Genomic DNA, 27619 nt, shown 5'->3' with positions numbered 1-27619 from the left:
GTCAACTGTTTTGTTTTGAATAAATGAAGCCTCCAGAAACTAACCTTTTTGTGAACCACTTGGATGAAGAGCTGAAAGCTTCGCTACTCACAACTGTTGCTATAATAAATGTGCTTCAGAAATAGACAGCTGCAACAGTCAGAAACAAATTAATGTTAAATATTCAAGGATCAAGAGCCCAGTTATCTCCACAACGGTGACTTCTAGATTTTTTTTAAATGGTTAACTGCAAGAGTTTTATATTTTACAGAGAATGTTTCACAATAATAATTCAGGAATGTTATTTCCGTTAACAGTAAATATTTAACACTCTGTGCTGCCATGCATTTGAATTTTAATTTATTTATTTATTTATTAATCTATTTTTTTATTTTTTAATAAATATTATAAAATAAAATAATAGTTTTTTTACAGTTTAGAAAATTATTTTGATCATTTAAAATAAAAAAAGATATGAAACTTAAGTAATTTTACCTGACTGGATAAATAAAGTTACATCTACTAACAGTTACGCTTCAGTAAAACTTGCTTTTTTTCAGGTTGGTTGAATTCAGTTATAATCAGTAACCTTAAATCATTTATTTCATTTCAACAAAACCAGTTATTGTAGATGTTACCAGTTGACATACAATTTCTAAGTTGAACCAACTAAACATTTTTTTTCAGTGTGTGATTCATCTGATCAACCAAAGCAGTTTAAAACACACACTATATGTTTATTTTGTTAGGCAGTACATTTTAGAGATAGTTCAGGCCAAAAATTACAATTATGTCCTCATTTACTCAATGCCATGTTGTTCCAAACCCATAAGATTTTGGTTTCAATACACAAATACATATACCGTCTTGACCCGAATATAAGAAGATGTTTTTTTCTTGGAAATATCTGAAAAAACGTGTTCGTCTTATATTCAGGGTCTAGTCTTTGACATGTCAATAATACACCCACAACAATAGGTGTCGCCAAAAACACATAAAACGAGTGTGCCTGAAATGTGTGTTGTGAAGATCACGAGTGAAAACAAAAGAGAAAGAAAAGCTTACAGCAGCATGAGTCGTGACTGTATTGTTGGGAACAAACTTCCTCGTCAGTGATTTTAAAACATAAGACAGTACCCAGAGTTATAATAAGATTTCACTTCTGTTGATAATACAATTTTTGTAGACTACCATAAGATGGATAGCGTACCTGTTATTTTTATGGTATATCAAAAAGTGTATATTTTTAAATGTGATTGTTGGTACATTTTACCAGTATTTACCATATTTTCAAAACAAAAATTAAAATAGGAAAAATATGCAATATGAAAATAATTTTAGAAAAAAAAATATATATAAAAAAAGTATATAAATAAAATTATATATATATATATAGTTGTGTAAAATACATAAGAATACAATTACCCTGCCTCATTGTTTTATGTATTTAGTTAATCTAATATGTCTAATGGTGTATTATTTAGTTTAATTCATGGAAAAGCCTCATATAGGCAATTATGTAACTGCTACACGTTATTATATTCATTGTAATAAGACACCACACATTATTGTTTTAAGCCTTTATTGAGAAAATATTTATAACATGTATTAACAAGAGTATAGCTAGAGATGAAATGTGTGTTAGCAAGATCGTTGAAGAAAAAAGAAGCTGGACAGTACCTCAGCTGGTGTGTTTCAGATGAAGAGTAGAAGACAGAGCAGAGAATCCTGAAGAAGAAGAAATGAGAAGATGCCAGGCTTTTATATACATCTTCTGAGGGGATCTCCAGAATGAACATTTTCTGAGGGGATTTCCAGAATGACGTCATAAAACATTGGGATCCACCTGCTGTCTATAAGAGACTGAAGTGAGATCAAGAGCTCTCCGGCACCAGAACCATCGCTGCTATAGCTTTGAGCAAACAACTTTTTCATATTTATACTTTATTAATACTTATATACAGTAGTAGAATATTTGTACTGCTTACTTATTAATTTTAATAATAAACTGACTTGTATTTATATAACACAAGTCTGCCTCCCTGGCATTGATTTATACCTAAAAACAGACCACGGAGAAGTCTTCTGTGACCTGTTTTGTAAGTATCAATTCAGAATGAATTTGTGTGTGTGTTGAAACAAAAATCTTATGGGTTTGGAACAACATGGCATTGAGTAAATGAGGACAGAATTGTAATTTTTGGCCTGAACTATCTCTAAAATGTACTGCCTAACAAAATAATCGGTAACACTTTATAATAACGTCCAGTTATAAGTAATTTATAAGTGATTAGTTAATGATTAACTAATCATTTACAAAACATTCATAAGCAATTAATAAGTGATATGCTAACAATTTGTGTATGTTTTGTTAATTCATTTAAAAGTCATTTACAAGTAATTAGCTAATGATGAACTAATCATTTACAAAACATAACTATACATTCACAAATGATTAAGTATATGCTAACAATTTATAAATCTGTCATAAGTTATCTTTAAAAATAGCATCATGAAATAATCAAACACATCCTTAATGGTTAATAGTTAATAGTTAATATATTATTAATCACTTATAAATCATTGAAATGCCAACATTGTACTATTATCTCAATAAACATTATAAATCATTTACAAAGCTTTCTGCATCCCCTAATCTAAAGTGTAAACTACTCATCAGTTGTAAATGTTTTACAAACTTTATGGTTTCCAGTCGTGTGTGCGTAAATATATATATATATTCACAAACAACCTGTAACCTGGAAGGTTTGTAAAACATTTACAACTGATGATTAGTTTACACTTTAGATTAGTGGATGCAGAAAGCTTTGTAAATGATTTATAATGTTTATTGAGATAATAGTACAATGTTGACATTTCAATGATCTATAAGTGATTAATAATATATTAACTAGTAACTATTAACCATTAAGGATGTGTTTAATTATTTCATGATGCTATTTATAAAGATAACTTATGACAGATTTATAAATCGTTAGCATATTCATAATCATTTGTGAATGTATAGTTATGTTTTGTAAATGATTAGTTCATCATTAGCTAATTACTTGTAAATGACTTTTAAATGAATTAACAAAACATACACAAATTGTTAGCATATCACTTATTAATCGCTTATGAATGTTTTGTAAATGATTAGTTAATCATTAACTAATCACTTATAAATGACTTATAACTGGACGTTATTATAAAGTGTTACCAACAATTAATAATTCTGTTTTACACTAGGTACAAAATAGGTCCACTCAGGACCTTAAGTTAAGTCTTTTATCTTTTTACTTCGGTTTTAATTTTACTGCCTTGATAAGTCTTTTAGGTTACATTTTAAAGCTGGGGGTGCCTACAACATGTCGGCTGCCCGTGCTGGCGTGCGGTTCACACTTTTAGAGAAAGAAAGAAAGCCTGTTCAAATGTCTCCCCTGGATTTTTCCCACAAATTTGTTCAGCAAACTTTGAAATTCACACCAAATGACCTAAACTGTATCCTGTCCCTCACGTTTAGCAAAGATTTTAATGTAAGTTTTAAGTCAGCTAGCTTGTTAAATGACTTCTGGATCAGATTTGAAAATGTAAAGAACCTCTTCTCCATCTTTAAGGTGGAGAAATTTACCAAAAATACCCACAAAATAGTTATTGTGCGAATGTTCAATGAAACCATTAGAGGAGAAGATATATGCACTTGGTTGGGTATTGCTCTATATAGCAGATATTGCTCTGTTAGAGGCCGGACCGTGAACATGTTGGATGAGGATTGCATCTGGAACTGTTCCTGGAGAATTCCCGTAAAAACAGTAGGAGGATCCCCAGGGGTTCCAGGGCCTGAAACATCTTCCATCAGTGATTGTGCTCGGAGAAAACAGAGGCTACATTTACTGCCAGGGAATGCCCAAACTCTGTCATAGATGTGGAGAGGTTGGGTACCTAGTGGAAGCTTGCCAGAAGTCTTTTTGCAGGAAATGTAGAGAAATTGGGCATACATTTGATGAATGTCCCAATGGCAGAAGGTAGAGACTGCCCAAAATAATTTGCCAACAAAGTTAAGGCTAAGAAAATGGCTGCTGCAGCAAACACTTAAACAAACGCTGTGAATGTTAAGAAGGAGGTGGAGCCAAAAGATTTGAAAAGCATGGGGAGTGGTGGAGGAGAAATAAGGGGGTGGAGCAACACCCAACTTCAATGGAAGGTTCCCCAACAGAAGAAATTAATGAAAGAGAAACATGTGAAATGGTTGAAAATGAGGACCAAGATGAAAGTAGGCTTGTTGGAGATCGACTACTCTAGCCTGCCACCGGCTGGCGAGATCTGCTGGTTGCAGACAGGGGAGGAGTAAAGAGACCTGCTTTCAGTAGTGTCCTTTAAAAAACATTGTAAGAGTCCTCCGCTTCTATGGCTTCTTAACTATTCTTAAAAATGTGCCAGATTTATTTATTTATTTATTTTCAGATATCAATATTACATACAGGTCCTTTTCAAAAAATTAGCATATTGTGATAAAGTTCATTATTTTCTGTAATGTACTGATAAACATTAGACTTTCATATATTTTAGATTCATTACAACACAACTGAAGTAGTTCAAGCCGTTTATTGTTTTAATATTGATGATTTTGGCATACAGCTCATGAAAACCCCAAATTCCTATCTCAAAAAATTAGCATATTTCATCCGACCAATAAAAGAAAAGTGTTTTTAATACAAAACAAAAGTCAACCTTCAAATAATTATGTTCAGTTATGCACTCAATACTTGGTCGGGAATCCTTTTGCAGAAATGACTGCTTCAATGCGGCGTGGCATGGAGGCAATCAGCCTGTGGCACTGCTGAGGTGTTATGGAGGCCCAGGATGCTTCGATAGCGGCCTTAAGCTCATCCAGAGTGTTGGGTCTTGCGTCTCTCAACTTTCTCTTCACAATATCCCACAGATTCTCTATGGGGTTCAGGTCAGGAGAGTTGGCAGGCCAATTGAGCACAGTAATACCATGGTCAGTAAACCATTTACCAGTGGTTTTGGCACTGTGAGCAGGTGCCAGGTCGTGCTGAAAAATGAAATCTTCATCTCCATAAAGCTTTTCAGCAGATGGAAGCATGAAGTGCTCCAAAATCTCCTGATAGCTAGCTGCATTGACCCTGCCCTTGATAAAACACAGTGGACCAACACCAGCATCACTGACTGTGGGTACTTGACACTGGACTTCAGGCATTTTGGCATTTCCCTCTCCCCAGTCTTCCTCCAGACTCTGGCACCTTGATTTCCGAATGACATGCAAAATTTGCTTTCATCCGAAAAAAGTACTTTGGACCACTGAGCAACAGTCCAGTGCTGCTTCTCTGTAGCCCAGGTCAGGTGCTTCTGCCGCTGTTTCTGGTTCAAAAGTGGCTTGACCTGGGGAATGCGGCACCTGTAGCCCATTTCCTGCACACGCCTGTACACGGTGGCTCTGGATGTTTCTACTCCAGACTCAGTCCACTGCTTCCGCAGGTCCCCCAAGGTCTGGAATCGGTCCTTCTCCACAATCTTCCTCAGGGTCCGGTCACCTCTTCTCGTTGTGCTGCGTTTTCTGCCACACTTTTTCCTTCCCACAGACTTCCCACTGAGGTGCCTTGATACAGCACTCTGGGAACAGCCTATTCGTTCAGAAATTTCTTTCTGTGTCTTACCCTCTTGCTTGAGGGTGTCAATGATGGCCTTCTGGACAGCAGTCAGGTCGGCAGTCTTACCCATGATTGCGGTTTTGAGTAATGAACCAGGCTGGGAGTTTTTAAAAGCCTCAGGAATCTTTTGCAGGTGTTTAGAGTTAATTAGTTGATTCAGATGATTAGGTTAATAGCTCGTTTAGAGAACCTTTTCATGATATGCTAATTTTTTGAGATAGGAATTTTGGGTTTTCATGAGCTGTATGCCAAAATCATCAATATTAAAACAATAAAAGGCTTGAACTACTTCAGTTGTGTTGTAATGAATCTAAAATATATGAAAGTCTAATGTTTATCAGTACATTACAGAAAATAATGAACTTTATCACAATATGCTAATTTTTTGAAAAGGACCTGTATATATATATTGAACGGAAGATACCCTGGTTGGAGAGCATACGGTCTAGGCTCTGACTACTATAGAAGGAGGATTTCTCTTAAGAGTGGCTTCATAAGCAATGGTTGTTGTCAAAGTTGTAGTGTTATGGCAATCTGCTACACATTTGCGTTATCTTTGTATTATGATATTGGGGTAAAATCACTCCCCGTTAAACCACCATAAAAGAACAATCCCTCCAACCCACAAAGTTTAATAATTTCTATATTCATATGAAAATCATACACATAACAGATGATGGTCTTGGCCAGCAGGGAACACAAGAGCATTCTTCATGTCAGCATTACTCTAAAAAACACATAAATAACACCAGTAAATAAATAACACCAGTACTTCTGACTTACGGTAGATATCAAATAGTATGAATTATGCATTCCATACTCACTGAAGAGTAGGACAGGAGATTGTGGCAACAGCATGCATGTTGATAGTGTACATGTCTTTGCCCTGTGAGAGTAAAAGGAAAAATTAAGTAGACTACCACTTGCCATTCACTTATGAAATGAAGAAACGCTAAACATAGTGAAAAAACCCCAACAGCTGATATAAAATATTAAAATATAAAATATTATTTATGTGCTCGAGCCTCTTCATAAAGGAAATTCATGCAGGAATTTCCAATCTGTAAGAGATGACAATCAAAATAGCTAAGTTCTTTAAACAAAGAAAACAAATAGCATGCAAATATAGTACTTGCTTATACCTGACCGCAGGGGCGTAGTTTGTGGGGGGATGGGGGGGAGGTAACCCCCCCCAATAACCAAAACTAACAAGTTCAACCCCCCCAATATTTATACCACGGTTAATGGCTTTTATAAGCGCTAACCTCACATAAGAACCGAACGGAGTGCTTATCAGCACAACATGACTGAAGCGCACTTCTTATAATTGTGCACCAGCGCGCTCGAGAAGTGAGAGAAGATTTGCGCGAGCCATTCCTATCGCGAAGCTGATGGTAAAATATGTGATCTAATTGAATTCTATTGAGAAACTGCCACTTTAAAATGCTATGGAGAAAGTCGAACATTATCTAAAAAAGGCACAAACTAAAAAGACTGATGAAAAGAGGAGAACAGATAATATTGCACCAGCACTAACATAATATTAAAATATTTTTAAACTTCTCATGACCAGGGACTGATTAACGCACGGGCCCAGGGCAAAATACCGCTACTCCCAGCGATTTCCCCCTCAGATATTTGAGGCAAGTGGATTTTGAATGCAGCTTCCAAAAGACAATAAATAGCCGACTAATATTTTTAATATTTAATAAACGATCACACCGGTGTGATTAGATCATTCAGTGCAGCACATCATCAGCTGCTAAATTAAAATCTGCGCTCTCTCAGCTGTTGAGTTTATGAGTACAATGACCAATAAGAGGCATTCAGTGCGCGCTCCCTGAATGAATTCTGCTCTCTGCCGATTTCTCTCATCAGAAACAACAAAGTGCAGAAGTGCGTAAGATATAAGCAAGATATTAATTTGACAATGTAAGCAACTTCAGTGATTAATGGGAGTTTTTGAGATCTCTTTAATTCTGCCAATGATAATGTTCATTGATAATGTAAACGGAGTGTCTATTTACACTTAGTGAAAATTGCCAGCCTTTTATCAGAGACTATTTACATTAACTCCGCCCACCAACATGTGATAGGGCCTGTCAAGAATCATAATCTCCAGTGGCACAGATGGTAAAGCGCATGCTTATTGACGCGATGGATTAGGGTTCGAACCCGCCTCTTGCCGAACTTATTTTTCTCCCTTTTCAAACCTCATATCACATCGTAAAAGCATTTATTGTCAATAAAAATTAAAGAAATAACCAAAAAGTTGAAAATAAAGTATCGGGTAGGGTTAGGGTAGGTGTTGGGAGGGCTTTATTGTATCAATAAAATGCCATCCATTTAATCATTTGAATTAAAATTATTAAAAATTGACACTCAATACGTTACTATTGCATACTGGTTTATAATGTAATACAATATTGAAGCGCAAGTTCAACCCCCAATACTGAAGTGCAGATAATTGCCACTATTTTGCAACAAGTAGTATAAATATCAGAAAACCCTGCTATTTTAACATAGTGTAAATATAATCTATAGCTATTTGCACTTAGTGTAAATAACATATCGCTAAAAATACTGCTATTTTCACTTAGTGTAGATAGAATCCATTACTATTTGAATTTAAGAAAAAATTAGCACAATTTCAACTGAGGGGGGCCTATAATCAGTCTGTGCCCAAGGCACCGGTGCGTCATAATCCGTCCCTGCTCATGACCACCTTTACTATAATTTATCACGTTTTACTGTAGGCTTATTTAGTGTGGTAAATTTTGTCTAATTTATAGAATTTAATTTTAATCTGTTAAGGGAATAGATTTCCCCTATAGATTTATATTACAACTGTGACATGTTGTAGCTATTGTTTCTAAAGACTGTTGTTTCTCATAACAAATGCAATATAGATTAATAAAAAAGTCATTATTGTCCTGGAGATGATTAATAGGCTAGCCTTATTATAACAAATGCTACAGTTAAGAACTATGGTACTTTTTCATAAATACAAGTACAAGTCAGAATCGAGAGCCAAGGGGTTCTAAAACCTTCAGATATTCCAATGATGGCACAGATTAAATCATTAACAGCCTGATGAACTGTTAAGGAATAAGAAATAAACAATATCAATAAAAGAAAACGTTAAGTTAGATTGACTTCTCATGGCGTGCTGAATTAGAACATTCTGTCAAACTATAGCCTAAGTGTCTAAATAATAATATATTATATCCTATATGTAAACAAGTAATTGTTAACTAGCCTATTACTTTTTTGCAGTTATGCACTCAACCAACTTTGCATGTGTGGTGGATAGCACAAAAGACCATTTTATAAAAATAAACATTTAAGCAAACAAATAAACCTTAAGTGGGAGCATGACCCCGGGTCCACTTCAACCCCCCCAATGTTGACCGCCAATAAGTACTCTTATTGTACCTTTATAAATGATAGACTTTATCTATTGGCATATTGAGATTAATCAACATCGACTCTTAGAATCATTTAATTAAATGTTGCAATGTTGCACGAATAATAACTTTAGCGATTATTCAACATACCTCTCATATTCGTGTCGCTTCTAGACTGGTCCGTTCTGATGGCTCAAACTGTCCAGCCTCCCCTACTGGACGCATCAGGAACAACAGGGGCGTAAAACTGGTAAAACTGCCTGCTCCAGTTCTGAGCCTCTTTGCTCTCGTTCAGAGCGTAATGAGCGACCCAGAGATGATTCCACTCAGTGAGAGAGACTCTACTCTCCGCAGAAGGAGAGACCAGCAGAACCAGCAGCAGCAGCGGGACAGTGATGAAGAGAAGGCCGTGCTGAACGCGCCCCAGAGCCGCGAACACCAGCCGCTTCTGGGAGAGATTTCAGCAGCGATTCTGCTGCTCGGGTTCGGGTTTCTGCTGTGGATTCTGGTTCTGATCTCAGACCAGCAGCTCATCATCAGCAGCAGCCCGGGACACTTCAACTCCGCCCGCGCCAGGTACACTTTACTATAGTCAGGTGGGAATACCTGGCACTTTGAATTTATGGTATTGCGTAATCACCTTACGTGTAACTTCAATACTTTTTTACTATACTAATACCATGGTAATTCACCATAATGAATAGCTGGGCAAGTTAACGCGTTATTATCGCATTAACGCATTAATTGATTAATGCCGACAATGATTTTATCGCGCATTAATGCCGGAAGCGAGCGCAGGGCTGCTGCTGCGCCAGAGTTCAGTTCGGGTTCGGATTCGGGTTTCTGCTGTGGATTCTGGTTCTGATCTCAGTCCAGCAGCTCAGCAGCAGCAGCAGCAGTCCGAAACACCTCTCCGTCAGTCAGGTACACTTTACCATAGTCAGGTCACGAGACTGTGATGTTTATTATGGTATTGCGTAATCACCATTCTATTTGCATGGCACTTACGGTAATAACATGGTAAATCACCATAATGCAATGGTTAAAAATAAATAAATAAATTATATAGTGTTTTTATATTATATCACGATTGTTTATGGTTGTGATAGACCCCCCCAACCCCAAAAGCTATTGTCTTTGTGTGTGTTTTTTTGTTTTTAAATTAAATTCTAAATTAAGTAAGTAGAATTATATTTTTAATTCATTTTGAATGAATTATAAACAAAACAGTAATTTGTTGTTTGCATATACTGTAGTTGATACCCTGGTTACTGATACTTTTTTATTTATTTTTTGTGGTTGATGCAATTTACCACAGTGTTATCATGAAAACTCTGATGTACTGGATTAACTATAGGTACCATGGTAAAATTGATGAGAAATGTTTATCAACTGTAAAGCATTAATAATATCTGTTTGCTGGTTTTTGATAAAAATCATTTTAGTAACTAGTATTGTTTTTTAATGTCATATAGTAAATATGTCTAGCAACATAATATAAGTCATTTAAAGGTCTCTAATTTAGTGTGTTGTATGCTTTAAATAAGAAAAGAAAAGTTTATTTTCACATATCACACAGCAAATATCTGTTCTAATGATGCTTAAAGTTGGTATTAAATGATAATTTATGTTTCTAAATGAATGCTATTCATCTTATTGTAAATGTTTCAAACATTCATAAAGTAATGAATAGAATAGAATACAATAGAACAGAACAGTGTGGATTAGGATAGAATAGAATAGAATAGAATAGTAGTCTTTATTGTCATTATATATAATGAAACTCTTTTTGGCTTCTGCGCTTCAATTCAGTAACTCGACAGGAACAATCCCCATATCTGTAGGTAAATAAATAAGGATAGTATAAAAACAGTACAAAGGCCATAGCACATGTGTAACACTGTTATGTTGTGAATCAGGAAGCATCTGGAGCGGATCACCAGCGTCGGGCCACGGACCGTCGGGAGCCCAGAGAACGAGATCACCACAGTCAACTACCTGCTGGATCAGATCGAGCAGATCCGGAACGAGAGTGAAGCCGGACCTCACTCCATCAGCGTGGACATCCAGCGGCCCAGCGGCTGCTTCAGCATCAGCTGCTACGACCGCCTGACCAACATCGCCGTCAAACTCCAGCCAAAGACCAGCGCTCAGCACTTCATGCTCGCTAACTGCCACTTTGACTCGGTGGCCAACAGCCCAGGTACGTTTCTACAGCGCTTCATCAACGCTTCAGTGAACCTGCTGTCGTTTATAGCTCAGGAGACTCTTGAGTTTATATGCTTTAATGAACTTACTGTATGCTTCTTCCTTAATTCCTTTCAGAGCTTGTGAGAATCTCAGTCACGTCGCTGAGGTATATTTGTAGCAATAGCCAAAAACACTTTGTATGGGCCAAAATTATCAATTTTTCTTTTCTTTTTCTTTTTATCATGGAACATGAAGTAAAGATCATGTTCCATGAAGATATTTGGTAAATTTCTTACCATAAATATATCAAAACTTCATTTTTGATTAGTAATATGCATTGCTAAGAACTTAATTTGAACAATTTTAAAGGAGATTTTCTCAATATTTAGATTTTTTTGCACCCTCAGATTCCAGATTTTCAAATAGTTGTATCTCAGTGGTCCAGGGTCACATTTAAGTTCATTTCAACATTGTTTTAAGTATCAACATGATGCTACTCATTTCTTGCAGTGAGTATTATGAAGCTTCATTAGTGAGAGTTAATAAACTGTGATTGCTCAGAAGTTGCTCTTTTTTAACTTTTGAGACTTAAATGAGATATAATTGAGAATTGAATTAAGTATTTATCGTTGTCTCAGATGTTTCTCCTTAAGTAGGAAAATAAAGAAAAAGTTTTAAATGAGTCTCTTCGTCATCATTCAGAAATCACCCAGAGCAGTAAAATAAATGTGGAGATCATTACTGAGTTTATTGAGATATCTGACTTGTTATTGCAGTCATGAGCAGGAAATGCTCCATATTTCTTCATTTGTGACCTTTTTCTCAGTTTAGTTTGTTTTGTTTGCTGTGGCTTAAAGTGACAGAGATCAGATTGAGCAGTTTAAGGTTTTGTTGTGTTTGCTGTCAGTGTTCTTTGATGTTGGTTGCATATGGATGGATAATTTATGGATATAGTGGATTATTATGCTCTGCTGTCATCTGTCCTGTGAAATCCTGATCAATAGAAAACCAGGAACTGAGACAGCAGTAACATCGATGTGTATGTGCAAAAAGATGCACAGCATGAGTGTTTAATAGGCAGCATGAGATTTTGAGTGTCGCTGTTCTGTCATGTTTGGATTGATGTCAAATCCCAATCAGTTATGATCTACTGCGTTTGATTGACAGGATTAAATTCTATTGTATAAATTGGTTTTATGTATTTGTACTATGTTGTATTTTTTTCTTTGAGTCATGTTTCTAGATCTGTGTGATTAATAACGCGTGAGTGCGTGTGTGTGTGTGTTTCAGGAGCCAGCGATGATGCCGTCAGTTGTTCAGTGATGTTGGAGGTTTTACATTCTCTAGCGAATCTCTCCACGCCTCTCAAACACGGCGTCATCTTCCTGTTCAATGGGGCAGAGGAGACCATGCTTCAGGTGAGAGGTCACAGAACAGCTGACCTTTGACCTCATCTTTCATGGTCTCACTGTGTGTTTGCCACACACACACACACACACACACTCATGCATGTAGAGGTGGAGTTTGATCTCTGATAAGATCCATCTCTCTCAGGCCAGTCACGGCTTCATTACCCAGCATCCCTGGGCTCGGCAGGTGCGAGCGTTTGTGAACCTGGAGGCGGCAGGAGTGGGGGGGAAAGAGCTGGTGTTTCAGACAGGTGTGTATCTGAGCTCAATACCTGGAATCTGCTCTGTTGCTGGCAGAACAAGCACCAGAGTTAAAGAAATAGATCAGCATCATCATCCTGTCATCATTTACTCTCACTAAACCAGCGCTTCTCAACCAGTCGCCTCCAGAAAACAATATAAGCAGGACAGTCAGCTAAAACAATTCAAATCCAAGATATTTCTTATATTCATTCACCCCAGAATTCACATAGCCTTGAAAAACTGGGAGCAGGTCTCGAAGACGTCCACGATCTACTTTTCAAGCGAATCGTAGAGATCCTGATCTTTTATGTCCTCATAATAAACTACAGCAGTGACTGCCTATGAGAGGTCAAATTATATCACGCGTCTCTATCGCGCGTCTTTACTGTCATATTAAAAATAACTCAAATCAGTCCGATCATGTAATGTGACTGTCCTAAAATCAGTTATGTCTTAAGTGAATAGAAAAAATTAGGAAGTAAATCGGATGCATGTCAGTATATCAGCGCTTTCGGTCTTAAAGAGACAGTAGCCTAATAAAACTACTGCTGTCTCTGTCAAAATGTTCATCAAACAACAAAAGACAAGGGAAACATCACTCTCTGCTCTTGTCTGAATAATGTTATAACTTTAATAAGAATTAATGTACATTTTATTCACACAGTGAGGCAGTGTTTTAAGCTTAGTCTTAGGCTTTAATGACCAACATGACAGCTGATTCTTTAATGCAGTTTTGTGTTTATTGAATGGTGCAAATATATTAAGTTCATAACCTTGTTCTAGTCTAGATGTTCTCGATAATACCTCTGAAAATTGGGAAGAATTTGCGACACCTGTTATAATAAGATTGTGATTTTTTGGGGGGTAGATCACCCACCCCTAACTGGGATAAATGAGGAAGCCTCATTTTATGTGAAATGTTATGCAATTACTAAAATCTTGAAACGAAATGGGCATTTTCAACCTCTAGTAATATATAAAATATCAGGTAGAAATCGCAAGTAACAATATTTTTAAAAATCCAAATATTTTATCTTTATCCAGTAAATCAGGAATGACTGGAAATGACTGGAAATTCACTGGTTACAAAGAGCAGGAACCTATAGAAACTTGTTTCCACCACAGAATAAAAAGGTAATTGCAACCTTTTATCTCACATTTCTAAGAAAAAGGTCAGAATTGTGAAATAAAATGTGCAATTGCCTATTTAAATAGCAAGTTTATATCTCACACTTCTGATTTTCTCCTTGCAATTCCACATTTATATCTCACATATATTCTGAGTAAAAAAACTAAAAAAAATCTGAATTGTGAGAAAAAGTCAGAAAAGTCAGCAATTACATGTTTTGATTCTGTAGCATAAATTAGCTTTCATACTTAAAACGTCTGGAAGTCTAAAGCTAGTATTTTTAAAACTTTAATTATAACTATTTACTCACTTTAATCTAGGGAAACTCCAGGTTTCTATAAATGAATAAATACACATTACAGCAGATGAACCAGAGGAAAGATATTATCCTATATGGAGTCTTGGAGTCAGAAAGGTTGGGGGTGGCTGATCTAAACCAGATGTGTTTTGTTTTTTGTGCAACACAAATGTTCATCAGATTGTTCATTTGTCTGTTCACATTCACTTCCATGACATGGAAAAGAGCAGTGTGATCATTCTGTCAAATGACCAAACGTGAGGGTGAGTAAATGAGGTAGAATGAGCCTTGTGTGTGTGTGTTTGAGGTCCGAGGAACCCGTGGCTGATCCAGGCTTACGCCCGAGCCGCCGTTCACCCGTTCGCCACAGTGGTTGGTCAGGAGATTTTCCAGAGCGGACTCATTCCTTCAGACACAGACTTCCGCATCTTCAGTCACTTTGGGAATATTCCTGGTATGAAATACACACTGTAAAAAAAGTAAAAATCAGGGCAGCTGTGGTTGCCAGAACTTTACCGTACAACAATACAGAATTAAGTTTTACATATTAAAAGCATATTTACAGTGATATTGCATATTTATTGTGTTAATGTATTGCTGATGTAAGAAGAAAAGCTTATGGTAATGAGAAAATCAGGAGTGTTGACTGAGACTGTCAGATCATGTTTAAGACTTTCTTAAGTGCAAATCTTCCTCCGTCTCATTCTGCAGGAATTGATCTTGCGTTCATAGAGAACGGTTTCCTCTATCACACTAAATATGACACTCCAGAGCGAATCCACACGGACTCCATCCAGAGAGCAGGTGAGATGTCTGATTCCTGATCTACAGCCTCACATGAAGATATTAGGAAATAAAACATTTACTTCAGAGAGAATGAAGTTCTCCGCTGCTGATCTGTTTAAGATACTCAAGATACTGAATAAGAGAAAATCAGACCTGAGACGAGCTGAGCTCTCATTATCACACAAACACACTCTCTCGCTGTGTGTTATTGCTCAGATAAGATGTCACACACTCGAATCAAAGATGGACACTGTTTCTGCACGTGATTTAATGACAAAGAACACAGGCACAGATCATAATAACCATCTCATTCTACTAAGAGCAGCACAATCAGTGTCTGCTTCAAGACATGTTTTTTGAGTGATAAATAATGGCTCAAATACCAGTAAACTGACTACTGCAAACATTAGTAAATCATGTTGTGTGATTCATTTAAATCCTCTCCTATAATAAACCCTGACAGTAGTTTTTAAACACCAAAACAGGGTTTGCACTGACACAAGCTCTTAGTAAATCTCATAACATTCACATTTATTCATTTAGCAGACACTTTTATCCAAAGCGACTTACAATAGAGTGCATGGAGATAAAGAGAGGTGTAACATAGGCCCTTTTAGGCTCGTTGAAGACCAGTCGTGCCGCTGCATTTTGAATCATTTGTAGAGGTTTGATTGTACATGATGGAAGTCCAGCCAAATGAGCATTGCAGTAGTCCAGCAGTAGTCCAGCCTAGAAATGACAAGGGCCTGGACAAGAAGTTGTGCAGCATTCTTCGTTAGAAAGGGCCTGATCTTTCTGATGTTGTGTAATGGAAACCTGCAAGATCGAGCAGTTTTTACAATGTGGTCTTTGAAAGTCAGATTACACCAAGATTACCAAACTTTATTCTGTAGAGTTAAGTGACAGGGAAGACAAGGAGCTCAGTCTTTGCCAGGTCGAGCTGTAGTTGATGTTCTTTCATCCATGCAGAGATGTCCGCCAGGCAAAATGAAAATGAAAGGTTGTCGTCTGGTTAAAATGAAAGATAGAGCTGTGTGTCATCAGCATAGCAATGATAGGAGAAACAATGTGCCTGTATGATGGGTCCCAGTGATGTAGTGTATACGGAGAAGAGGAGGCGTCCAAGAACCGATCCCTGTGGAACCCCAGTGACCAGTTGATGTGCTTTGGATACCTCCCCTCCCCAGGCCACCTTGAAAGACCTACCAGTGATAAATAGATTCAAACCTACAAAGTTGAATCCCTGTGATGCTCAGTGATGAGAGGGTGGACAGGAGGATGTGATGATTCACAGTGTCAAAAGCAGCAGATAGATCAAGCAAAATAAGAACTGATGATTTGAAATCAGCTTTTGCAATCCGCCAGGCTTCAGTGACTGACAGTAGCACAGTCTCATTTGAATGGCCCCTCCTGGAACCTGACTGGTGGCACTCAGTTGGTTATTCTGTGGGAAAAATAGTGATACCTGGTTGAGAACAACTCATTCAAGTGTTTTTGCTATGTATGGAATGAGAGAGACAGGTCTATAGTGTTCTATAAGTGTTTGATGTAGGTTTTTGAGCAGTTGGGTTACCTGAGCCTGCTTGAATGCAGTGGGGAAGGCGCCTGTAAGGAGACATGTGTTGACAATGTGTGTGAGTGCTGGCAAGAGTGTAGGACGTGTGTCTGGAGCACTGTTGATCTTGTTGTGGAAATATGAAGATTTGTCAGTGTGGAGTTCAGCAGAGAAAGATGAAAGCAAAGACTGATACCTACTCAGGTCTGACAGATCTTTTGATTTGCGCCATTTTCTCTCTGCTGCCCTGAGTTTAGACCAATGCTCAGATAACCAGGGGTTAGAGGGAGCAGCATGTGCTGGCCTTGGTGTAAGAGGACATATATCGTCTAGACAAGAGGTTAAGGTAAAGCAGGGGCGTAGCCATCATTTCAAAAGTGGGGGGGACGGAATGTCTAGTGTTATACCTGTTTTTTTCAGTTAACCCTTGTCTAATTGACAGGTTTTATTTTTAATCATACCTTTTTGCTTAATATGCTTTATGATTATATTATTATATATGATTATAAAACAGAAGGAAAGAAAGAGAGAAAAAAGAAAAAGAAAGAAAGAAATACAACAGCTTGTCACTGGGACAGTACCCTTAAAAGCACATCTTTGTACCTTATTTACCCCAAAAATTTCATAGTGGTACATTAGATTCAAGATTTTTATTCGTCACATACACCATTATACAGAGTATAACCAGCTGCATTGGTTAAGCGTATGGGGCTGTCACGTGATGAACGAACGACTCAAACCCGAGACTCGATATAGACGAACTAATCAATTCTCTTTCCGGCTCAGGCTGCATTGGTTAAGCGTATGGGGCTGTCACGTGATGAACGAACGACTCAAACCCGAGACTCGATATACAAGAACTAATCAATTCTCTTTCCGGCTCACGCTGCATTGGTTAAGCGTATGGGGCTGTCACGTGATGAACGAACGACTCAAACCCGAACACTTGTCAGATAAGAGGTGGTGCGCTAATCATAGACTAAAGACCCATGTAAACTATTGGACTAACAGATCCATCTGTGTTCTTTTGATGTTAGAGTGTGTGTGTGTGTGTGTGTGTGTGTTCATTATATCTGCTCTCTTGTTCTGTACCGTAATTCTTGACTTCGACTGTTGTATTGTTTTTGTAAAGCTGCAGAAGAGCAATATAATGAAAGAAGCCAATGTTCCGTAAGTAACTATTTTTAAGTTAATAAAAATAATAATCCAACTGAATAATGCATTAGCCTAATAAGCAAACGGAGTCTTGTATTCAGCTCATGTGCAACACGTTTGTTTGCATAACTTCTTGTAGACGCGGCTTGTCCAATCAGAATGTAGAGCCAGTGCTGTATGTTTTATGATATTATAAATAATTCTCTGTGGATCAGAAATCACTGCTGCTGTAATGTGTCATCTGTCATTCAGCTGTGTTGACTTCCTGTTCATCTCTGTCGCCAGGCGACAACATCCTATCTGTGCTCGAGCACCTGGTGATGTCAGATGAACTGGCGGATTCCTCGGAGTATCGCCATGGTAACATGGTGTTCTTCGACCTGCTGGGATTGACGATGCTGGCGTATCCCGCTCACGTCGGCACCATCATCAACTACGTAACGGCCGTCGCCGCGGTGATCTACCTGGGCGGGAAATGCTTGTTAACCAGCATGGTGGGTACGTAATGGATAACATGACCAGATATAGATCTGTCACTAATTGTGTTTGTGTATTTTCCTGTTATCACTGAATGCTTTTATTAAGAAAATTCTTAATGGGCATTTTTAAAAAGAACACTTTTTTGATTTTCAATCAAATATCAGGAGGCTTATATAATTGCTATATTTTATAATATTGATAGTGTTCATTATACTTTATATTTTATTGAATAGAATATTGCTAAATATGTTAAAAAATATTGTTAAAGTATTGCATTGTCTTTATTTATTGAAGTTCCTGTTTTTATAATTATTTTAATATCTACTACGAGTATTTATTTTTTCATTTATTCACTCATTTATTTATTTATTCATTCATTCTTTCTTTCATTAATTAATTAATTTATTCACTCACTCACTCACTCACTCACACATGCATTTAATTATTTATTTATTTATTCATGTATTAATTAATTAATCCATTCATTCATTCATTCATTTATTGCTTCATGTATTCATGTGAACACTGATTGAGCTCTTTCCGCTCCTCTGTGACAGGGTGTGTTTTGGCGCGTCACATGATCTGTGCAGCTTGCCGGTACATGCGTGATCTGGTGTTTGCTGTGTGTGTGCTGGTCTTGAGCTGGTTCTTCTCTCTGCTGATGGTTCTGCTCGTGGCTTGGCTCATCACGTTGATGGGCCGTTCCATGTTCTGGTACAGTAACTTATACACCGCCGTCTATCTGTACGGACCTGTCGCCGTCGGCGTTCTCCTGCTGATCCACACGCTGGTGAAGAACCGCTGCTACAGGGTGAGTGATGGACCAAACACCACACACTTTACTGACACACAAACTCATCTGTCAGATAAAGTCACAGATCTGATGGAGACAGACAGGTGTCTCTGCAGCTCTTAGTAACAGGCGTGCTGAAAGGTGAATTGCTACAACAGAAGCCTGCATGTAGTAATGTCAGCACTCAGGATCGGTCACTTGTCTGTTGCCTGCTTGCCAGTTTCTCTGTAGCTGTCCTAAATGCACAGTTTGGCACGACATTGGAAGAGCGGCTAGAAACTTCCACTAACCCACACCCTGACAGACAGGTTCTCCAGCAATTATAAAGACCCTTCAGCATGCACACTGCTCCAAACTGCAGATTTAATGTCACACTTACAGAATGAGATTTTTTTAGAAAGTAAAAATGTAAAATGTTTCCTGTAAGGGGTAGGGTTAGGGCGATAGAAAATAGGGTTTGTACAGTATAAAAACCATTATGACTATGGAATGTCCCCACAATTCACAAAAGCAAACGTGTGTGTGTGTGTGTGTCTGTCTCTCTCTGTGTTTGTGTGTGTGGTTCAGAGCATGAGTCGTGTGGATCTGGCCGAGCTCTTCTTTGACGGCAGTCTGCTGTTGTGGTGTTTTGTGCTGCTCTTCTTCACTCATCGCGGCTGGTGTTCAGCATATGTGCCCATGATGATGGTGCTGTTCCCGCTCATCAGCAAACTTCTGCTCACAAAGCTCTTCAAATCCAAAGGTCAGAGGTCACACCACACACACACATACACCATAATAATTTTAAAGTGCCCCAATTATGGATTTCTGAAAATGACCTTCCATGCAGTGTCTAATATGTGAATGTAAACAGTCTGCAAAGTTGTATGATTCAAAGCTGAAAGTGCATCATAAATAAAGTTATTTCTCTCAAAAGAAAGAGTTGACTCGGAACCGTTGAACGAATCGTTTTAAATTCAAATCCCATTTTCATGAAGTTCACGTCACAAGTTAGTACATTTGCATAATGCCTGCCTATGTTGTGTTTTTCACTTACAAAGGATAAGGCTGTGAATAGTGGTTCATTTTAAGTGGTTAAAATTCATCTTTACTCCGATACCTTCTTTAATCTCTGAGTTCAACGCAGGATTTGCAAAGCGGTTGTCTTTGAAAGATGGGTCAGTGCCCAGTTTGTTTGGAGCAGCTTAATTGCTCCTCCAAATTACAACCTGTAAGTATGATTAATAATTATTGCTGTAATGTTTTGTTGAGTGTGCAAAATATGAAGCTTTGTGTTGTGTATAAACTTTAGGTCTGTGGCTAACTCACGTAATAGTTCTGTTAATCAGCTACGGTCTAGAAATGTGTTGATTAATATAGAATGTCTGTTGTTCTTATTACTTGGAGTCATGAAAAAGGATTGAGCAATATGTTGGTTTACAAACTGCAATGCTTTATCAGTGCTTTATCATCTACCTGACCAATCAGAACAGAGTAGCCTCATGCAAAGGAGGGGTTAGGAAAGATGAATCTTCGAATGAATCGTTTGAGAGTTGTTGAGATATAAGGTCAAATTAAATGCATATTATAAGAAAATTAAAGTGTTGACCTTGCGTGCATGTAAACCTGTTGTTTGCATCTCCCAAACCATAGTATGAACCTTTCTAATAGCATAATAGGGGCACTTTAAAATTTGAATTAAAACAGGACAAAATTGATTTTTATTTTAGGATGTTTCAGGTCTCTGCAGTAGTTTCTCTCAGGATGGGGTCAAAGAGCAGAAATCAGGGCTCTGTTGTTTAATTGAGGTCGTTCATGATCTGGTTTGTGCTGACGGTCATTAGTGCTGTCTCAGTGTGTGTGTGTGTGTGTGTGTGTAGGAGCATCTCTGCAGTACTCCGTCCTGTACCTGACGGGTCTTGCTGTACCATATGTCTACATCCTGTTCCTCATCCGGTTGGTTTTTGAGGTCTTTACACCAATTCTGGGCCGCAGAAAAAATGAAATCCCACCAGACATCATCTTGGCGTCACTAGTTACCGTGGCGACAGTGATTCTGTCTTCCTATTTTGTGAGTCATACAGACTAACAGTAACTTTAACTGCGTCCCAAAGGACTTACGCACTGTTGCGACAGTTGAGTCCATGAAGTGTTCAACATACCACACTTCATTTTTTCAGTTAATTAAGTGCATCATCCGGGTATTTAAAGTACACTTTTTCTTTTTGGAATTTTCAGTGTAAAGACACTACTCGCGCTATTCATTCTACTAAATGTCATAGAATGGCGCACAAGTACACAATAGTGAATTCAAATTCAAACATTCAAACTGCCAGATTCAAATTTTCAGAATCAAACATTCAAAATTGAAACCTTTAAATTCAAATGCAAACATCCTAATTCAAGTTAAAGTTCAAATTTAAAATAAAACAACAAAAGATTAAATCAGGGGTCAGCAACCTATTGCAAGTTTGCCAACAGTGGCACGCAGAGGGATAATCAATATAGAGAAAGCTGCATACCGACGTACATTTTAAGGTAATCATTCCTCATAGTCAAATAGCCTATTAGGATCTCCAAATTAAAAAGCGAGTTTACCGCCTTTGTTGCTGAGAAATATAAAGTAGCGATTCAGTTTCAATAAAGTCATGTTTTAAGTCAAGTTTCTGAGCTCCTGAATGTTTCTGTGTGTGTGCAGCGCAATCTCTGTGTGCGAGTTTTTACGTGTGTGTCAATAAAAGCAGCACATTAATATAGAACGGTGATTAAATTGAATGGTTGTAATGCACAGTTGACCTTGTTTCACACACACTAACACACACACACAGTGATGTTCAGTAGAGCAAAGACTGTAGAATACCCAAGACATGTCACTTGTATTGTTTTTTCTAATTATTGTCTGTCTGTCTCTCTCCAGGTTCATGTCATCTATCTGTCCCGCAGTACGAAGCGGATACTAGCTGTTCTGGGGTCAGTGTTCACGCTGATGTTTGTTCTGGTCAGCTGTGGTCTGTTCTTCCCGTATTCTGCCAACCCGTCCAGCCCACGACCCAAACGTGTCTTTATCCAGGTACAGCTGGTCACTGATCCGTCTTTACAGCAGGGTTTTTACACTTTACTGAAACTCAGACCATAACATATTGTCCTTACTTTAAATAATATTATTTAGTTGCCAAGGCCGGGAATCATTTTCATTTAGTTTAACATGATGCTCTAAAATAACTAAAACTGATATAAAGCATTTATAAAAATGGTAATGCTTTACAATAAGGTATTGTTAATTAATATTAGTTATGCATTAACTTACATGAAATAACAATGAGCATTGTACTCTTACAACATTTATTAATCTTTTCTAATGTTGATAAAATGTTCATTCATTGATGTTTGCAGATGCAAGCTTTGATCTTTGATGTATTAGTAAATGTTGAGCTTAACATTAAGATTAAAAAATGCTAAAGTGTACTTTTTAATGGTTAGTTCATGTTAACTAATTAAACCTTTTTGTATAGTGTTCCCATAAAGAACAATATATTTCTTTTAAATACATACATTAAAAAGTGATAAACACACAATAAAATGACTAAACATTTAACTGAAATTAAAATGAAACATAAAAACAAAACATTTCCAAATACTAAAAAATACTGTAAAATATCTCAATTATACAAAAAAAAAATCACTGAATCCAGCACATGCTTTAATAACCACAAATATGATCTTGTATTTTTTTCTTAAAGTACTTTAGAAGAAATCTTCAGTAAAATGAGTCTAAATCTGATGAATCAATCAAATAATGCTCAGCTGAATGGATTATTGTATGAGTTGTGAGATCAGCCTTCATCAGTCAGATGTGTGTGTGTGTTTCCAGCACATCACTCGCAGCTTCCACACACTGAACGGCTCGCTGCAGAGCTCCGACTCGGGCTTCTGTATCAGCGATCTGGATTACACCGGCATGCAGCACATCGCACCACACCTCCCAGAGATCAACGACAGCATCGTCACACACTGTCAGGACTGGCTGCCCTACTACGGCTTCACGAGGTTCCTCTCGCTCCAGTTCCTGTCTGATGAGTGTATCATGATTGAGAACGATGGGAGTTCATGTACAGCTGAACTGAGCCACTGAAGCTCTTGACGTCTTTCTCTCATTGTTTCAGGAAGAGCTGGTATCTTCCGGCTCCTGAAGTCTCTCCTAAAGCTGCGCTGGAGTTCCAGCTCTTATCCAGACAGGAGACTCATTGGGGAACCGTTAAAATGACCTTTGAGGTCAAAGGTGAGACTCCAGCCTCATTTTATCATGATCCTAATGGGAATTATATCAGCTGGATTTTCATTAAATATAATAATGACTGTTGCTAAATTTACTTTTCAAAAAATATTTTTTTAATTATAAAATTATACAAAATTATAAACAATTTTAAAACTATATACACTGCCCAGCCAAAAAAACAAACAAACAAAAAAACAGTCACTGTTTGGATTTAAAAGGCAAACACTTAAGAATCTATGACTGGATCATTAGTATGTGTCCAGCATGTTGTATGTTTCTAGCATGAACAGTTCTTTAACCCTAAAAGATGGAGAGTGTAGCTTTTTCTAAAACAAACGTGCCAGAAGACGTGCCATGGCCGTGATCCAGAATTGGCACCTCTGAGTCCAAACCGTAACCTCTATGTATTACAAATAGTACCGTTTTTAACTAGTTTTGTAATTATATTTGTATGCATAACAAACACAAATGACTAATATGTATTACTTTCATTTTTACTAGTTTTATAAATGTATTTTTCAAATAGAATCATGTTGAAACAGAGCTTTTAGTATTGCAGATTTTAAAAATGTCAACTAGTTGTGTAATTTTATGCCAATAATATGTTTGCATATATAAAGATGTTATCTTTTCAGTTTTGCTTAAACTAGAACTGAACTGATAACAGATAGATACAAAGAATAATGGTGGTTATTGAGTCAGTGGTTAATGGTTATTGAGCCAACAGCAAAGAACAGAAACAAAGGAACGCTATTACACAGACAAACAAGAAAACAAGGATAATCACACACACCTGAACTGAATGAAGTGCAAACTTGAAACAAAGTCCAAACTAGGGGTGTCTGTCAAATGAGGGCCGCAGCCCTGAAGAGTTTAGTTCCAACCCTGCTCCAACACACAAACCATCTAGTTTTCAAAAAAGCCTGAAGGACCTGATGATCTGAATCAGGTTGGAGCTAAACTATGCAGGGCTGTGGCTCTCCAGGAACTGAGTTCAAACCTGGTCCAAACTGAATGAGACTATCACAGTCTGTCTGTCCGTCTACACATATATTTGTCTTAGTTTTAGAGAACAAAATGAGCAGCAGCATTCAGTAATCCAGACCGTGTGTTTGACTCGTTTAGTTCAGAGTCACAAACACACTCTCTGTGTTTATTAATGGTGTTGAACATCTGTTGTTCTCGTTTAGGTCCGAGTCACATGTCTCTGTCCCTGCGTCCTCACGCCGAAGCGTCTCTGAGGGGCTGGTCCTTCGGCGGCGGGATGCTGCACAGCAGCGGAGAGAGTTTCATATTTTACACTCATGGTCTCGACGCTCCGGCCTGGACCTTCTGGATTGAGATCTGGGTGAGTTTGAGCTCCAGAACCACATATTTAACCTGAGGAGCACCACAGTGTTTATTGTGTTTTCTCATCTTCAGTCGCTCAAGTTCTCAGACATGTCTCCTGACGAGGGCTTGATCTCTCTGGCCATCTCCGCTCATTATTTCTCTGGTTCAGACGGACGCTCCGAGCCACTCGAGTCCTTCCTGGAGAGATTCCCAGCCTGGGTGTTCTCATCCTCCTGGATAAGCACATACCACATGTACAGATACTGAGGGACACACACACACCAGAGGTGGACAATCCAGGGGTCAGAAAGTAAAAGTCCTGCCATATGTTTGTTCCACCCATGACCTCAGCAGCTGATTTCACCAGAGGAGGAACCAAGACATTCCTTTCAAGTCACAAGCAAGTCTCAAGTCAAATCCCAAGTCCTCAAAGAGTTAAAGATAATGAGATAATTAAGTGACTAATTAAATGATGATTGAGCATTAGTGATGAACACCTGCTGTTATTGAGAATTACAGAGGATCAGATGTTGATGTTTTATTAGTTAAAATTATGCCACCATCATGGAGATCAGTGTTTGTGTTAGTAAATATAAAATATAAAACACCTTCCAAACAGTTTGTCTACAAATAAGTTTTAATATATGCCATCAGCTGGACTCACACAGAGATTAAGAATCAGTTTATGAACCTCAACAATGGTGACCATATAAAAATAAAATAATAATCATGTTGCAATGCATGCTGGGTACTAGCATAGGACAAAACTCATCAGTGGCTCCCAGCCATTGCTGCATTAACTTTTTTTTTTTTTTTTAATGGTCACCATTGTTGAGGTTCACAAACTGATTCTTGATGTCTGTGTGAGTCTAGTTGCTGCCATAGATTAAAACTTTTTTTGTGGACAAACTGTTTGGAAAGTATTTATTTTAACTGACTCTCACAGAATCACTGGCTCTTAGAATCATTTTCACTAAAATCAATGCAACATCCATTTAATCAGAGACTAGACACACATTGAGTCTACGCTCACTCTAAATGAGATCAGTTCACTAACAAATAATTATCATTACAGCAACCAACTACCAATCATTTTCTCTGGGCTTTTGAGTTGTAACAAATATGTTCGAGGAACACATAGTTACAACAACCAGAGGAAAAAAAAAAACCTAACACAATTGTCAAGAGCTCAACTAAAGCAGACACTGGTCTCTAACATGGTTACTTCAAATGAAAATAAATCAACATCTAAACCTTAGTTAATTCTCAATAAGGTTTTCTGTAGATGTCTCAGTCTGGTTATTAATAAGTGGAGCTGGTGATGTGGTTTGTGGGGTTGTTTAATCAGATTTTGAGAGATTTAATGCATTTTATTTCAGTTGATTTCATCTAAGGCGATGGTGTTTCTCTTTTCTTCAGTGATTCTGTTTGTTAACAGCAGGTGTTCATCACTAATGCTCAAACAGCACTTAATTAATCACTTAATTACTTAACTGCAAGTTTTAACACTTACATGGTTTAAACCAAGGGGAATTTGTTTACTCAAACGGTTTGAGTTTAACCCAACAAGTTTGAGAACTTGTTGAGTTTTACAGTGTGGTTTACATAATAAATAATAGTTTAGCATTCAAATACATTGCTAATGTGGAAACTTTTAATTGGATTCGTCTCTAATGAGAGCTGCCTGAGAACAATACCATTTGCTTTCATTTGGTTTTAAATTAATTTGTTTCGGCTTGATTAGCAACTTACATCTTTCATTCTTGTTCTGAATACCGCTCAAAATAGCCTATCAGCTAGCTATTGTTTATTATTAGTGTATTAGGCTATGACATTACACTTTGTTTGTGCTTATCTGCGTGCTTATAGATTGTGCCTTTCCTTAGGTAGAGAGAGAGAGAGAAAGCATGTGAATACCTCTCTGAGTCTGTCTCTCAACAGTGTTCTGCAGCAGCGGCTCTACTAATAGTGAAACTAAGTTCATTTTCTTCACAAACACCACCGCTGTTACCTCACCTGTGAGAAATGATAGCTTTTATGTTGCTAAACTACTTACTGATATGTTTCCATGAAAGCCTCTGTAAGGGAGAAAGAGCGGGAGAAATGGAGTATGTGCTTTACGTACATAATAAATGTAATTTTGTGGCAAAACTTGGAAGTGATCTTTCATTTTTATCCTAATGAATGAATGTATGAATTAGGAATATATTGTATAGCGCTTTGTGTATTGCTATAGACCCAAAGCACTTTACAATCATATGGGGGGGGTCTCTCCTCAACCACCATCAGTTTGCAGCATCCACTTGGATGATGCAACTGCAGCCACAGGACAATGGCGCCAAGTGCGCTTCACCACACACCAGATACAGGTGGAGAGGAGAGAATCATAGAGCCAATCAAGTGGATGGGGATTATTAGGAGGCCGTGATTGGGTCAGTGGAGAGAATTTGGCCAGGACACTGGGGAAAGAACCTTGGTTTAACGTCTCATCCAAAATACATTTTACAGTAGTTTCTAGCGATTATCGTCAGTTTGATTTCACAGTTAAACTAAACTGAGCTAGACAATGACATCTCTGAATTCAATAATGAAATGCCTTAACTGAAAATTGAGTGTTTAATCTTATTATTATACATTACTGACACTCTATCCTCCAATTTGATACTGTTAAGTGCTTTGACACAATCTGTATTGTTAAAAGTGCTATATAAATAAAGGTGACTTGTTCTTTAGCTTGGGTTGAACAAATCATTTTTGCTAGCATGGAACAATGGAATTGATACCTTATTCTTATCTATACAAAAAATAATAGATTTAAAATACAGGTCTGTGGTTCTTAATTTCTTTTTATTAAGTCACCATTTGTAAACTAACCTTTACTGTTCATTTTTTAGAATCAGTAGCTTTTGTATTAAAACTATATTCACTGAATGTAA

The 27619-nt window shown here is 37.5% G+C and overlaps 1 protein-coding gene across 1 annotated transcript; it reads left to right on the top strand.

Moving 5' to 3' along the window:
• The first annotated feature begins 9290 nt into the window (after nt 1–9290).
• Nucleotides 9291–26830, top strand: LOC306875134 (endoplasmic reticulum metallopeptidase 1-like). The gene is made up of 15 exons (XM_079425561.1): nt 9291–9634; nt 10978–11261; nt 12539–12666; nt 12803–12908; nt 14635–14781; nt 15039–15131; nt 18109–18321; nt 18861–19114; nt 19664–19838; nt 20956–21146; nt 21993–22145; nt 22947–23122; nt 23239–23354; nt 24542–24699; nt 24774–26830. The coding sequence occupies exons 1-15, from the start codon at nt 9360–9362 to the stop codon at nt 24948–24950; spliced, it is 2646 nt and encodes an 881-aa protein (XP_079281687.1). The 5' UTR covers nt 9291–9359; the 3' UTR covers nt 24951–26830.
• The last annotated feature ends 789 nt before the right edge of the window (nt 26831–27619 follow it).

This window comes from Barbus barbus (assembly GCF_936440315.1).
Source record: "Barbus barbus genome assembly, chromosome: 9".
Classification (NCBI taxonomy): Eukaryota; Metazoa; Chordata; class Actinopteri; order Cypriniformes; family Cyprinidae; genus Barbus; species Barbus barbus.
This window is presented reverse-complemented; position numbering and strand designations above follow the sequence as displayed.